At 45.1% G+C, this 1,924-nt stretch overlaps 1 protein-coding gene across 1 annotated transcript; it reads right to left on the reverse strand.

Moving 5' to 3' along the window:
• Positions 1-143: 143 nt before the first annotated feature.
• On the reverse strand, positions 144-1,150 carry LOC104959932 (vascular endothelial growth factor receptor 1-like; the record flags this gene model as incomplete). Its single annotated transcript, XM_010787839.1, has 3 exons — positions 980-1,150; positions 415-586; positions 144-261 (listed from the first exon to the last, which is right to left on the reverse strand). Coding segments are annotated over exons 1-3 (416 nt in total), but the record flags the coding sequence as incomplete, so codon positions are not given.
• Positions 1,151-1,924: the final 774 nt, after the last annotated feature.

A 1,924-nucleotide genomic window follows, 5' to 3' on the forward strand; every position in this document is an offset into this window, starting at 1 on the left:
TCACCAAAAAAAAAAAATCTCACTCCAAGCTGAACTTAAATGTTGGCAGCCCTGCTAGAAAGGGAGGCAAAAAAACCTAAAACCAAACGCCAAACCAAACAAGGCAGTTTGGTCAGATTTCAGGAATGAAGGAGTTTTCTCACCAGATGACTTGAGGTTCAGGGAACGCTCGCAGTTTGGGAGAGATTCTGTAAGATTTCTGTCCTGCCTGTACTTTTATCACAGATCCATGTCTGGGCTTCAGGCGAATAAACGGACGGTCTAAAAAAGAAGAGAGACACATGCACATCTTTGGGTCAGTTGATCACAGAATGAAACTCTCAACAGCTTTGAGATATAAGGAAGTACTCTCTGCATATTATGTCTGCTGTTGAATCATCAGACTGTAAGGCGGTTTCAGAGGGAGACGCTCACCAAAGACCGTGACATTGACTCTCTGCTCTTTGGTTTTCTCCCCGCTGGTCACGCGGCAGGTGTACAGGCCTCGGTCGGAGCGTTGCAGCTTCGGGATGGTCAGAATATTGTAGAACAACATGTGCGTTCTGTGTTTCAGGAGCCGTTTGGAGGTGGAGCCGGTGTTATTGATCTGAAGTTGGAGAGGGAGGAAAATCTGTGTGTGATTGGACTTTTCATTTGAAAAATCTTTAAATTTAACTTTTGATTCAAGGATTCCCATTGGTGCGAAGTATAATCACAAATTCTTTAGTTTGGTTCAACCCTTGTTGTTGTTGTGAGTCATCCATTCACACTTCCCACACATTTCCTGTAAGTTCTACCATGTGAAACCATGTGTCAATGTAAAAATAAAGTCACAAATAATAAACCCCTGATGGCATAGACTTTGCAGAAGTACATTTATATCAACTTTAAATGGTTGATAACATACTTGAGTAAGAGCTGCATGTTAACAGAGTTATCCCCGCCTAGCCAGTCTCTTTTAAAGGTCAATCGTCTCCTCAGACTTGAATGCAGCTCTGACCTTTCCGGGGTAGTCCCAGGTGATGTTCACTCTGGTGTTCAACTCCCCGGTGGCGGTGCAGTTCAACACCAGCCTCTCCCCCTTCAGAGCCTCCACAGGTCCACTGCTGTTCAGGTACACGTCCATGATGTTACTCACTGCGACAAGAGAGACACAAATTATGGACTTAAAGATCACCTATTGTGCAAAATCCAATGTTTATGTATTGTCTACATCCCCTCTGTGTAAAGAGATTATGAAAGTTTCAGGAGAAAAGATTCACTTTTTGTCCTGATCCATTTATATAAAAACCTGTCTGAAAATGAGCTGATCAGATTGTGGCCACTTTGTGATGTCATAACGATGTTTTGTCTTGTGTAACCATTAGCCAATCAGCAACCAAGGTAACCCCTCCCACCTTATCACCTGATGTGCTGTTTACACAAGAACGCAACGGTTGTATCCGCTACTTTTCTCTTTCGTATAGCCCGTTCGTTCACACGGGGCCGTAACGGAAACGCGCAAACGGACCCCGCAAATAATAACGGGTCCCAAGGTGGATAGATCTGCAACCGGAAGGCTCTGGGGGGCAAAACGGCACAGTGTGTAAGCCCTATGCGATCATTTCCTGAGCTACTGACCATGCTACAGATGTTAGTGCAAAATCTACAGCTCCTCTACCACAACCATCAGTAACAAGTGGACATGGAGAACTACATGAACTACATGTTGCTAAATCCACCGCGGGGCATAAACAGAAAGGCAACCATGGCAACCATGCTCGGGGAACTTCTTCGCTGCTTTTGGTGTATTTTGTGGCGGAAGTACAGCGCCACTTACAGGCCCCGCATATGTACTACAGCGTCTCCAGGGTCTCCCGAGCGGTCTCGTGTGAACGGAAGACTTTTTTTATATCGTATTCGCTTCGTTTGCGTTTCGTATGCGTTTGCGTGTAAATGGGGTCTG

The sequence above is a fragment of the Notothenia coriiceps genome, unplaced genomic scaffold, assembly GCF_000735185.1.
Source record: "Notothenia coriiceps isolate Sejong01 unplaced genomic scaffold, NC01 NC01_scaffold00031411, whole genome shotgun sequence".
NCBI lineage: Eukaryota > Metazoa > Chordata > Actinopteri > Perciformes > Nototheniidae > Notothenia > Notothenia coriiceps.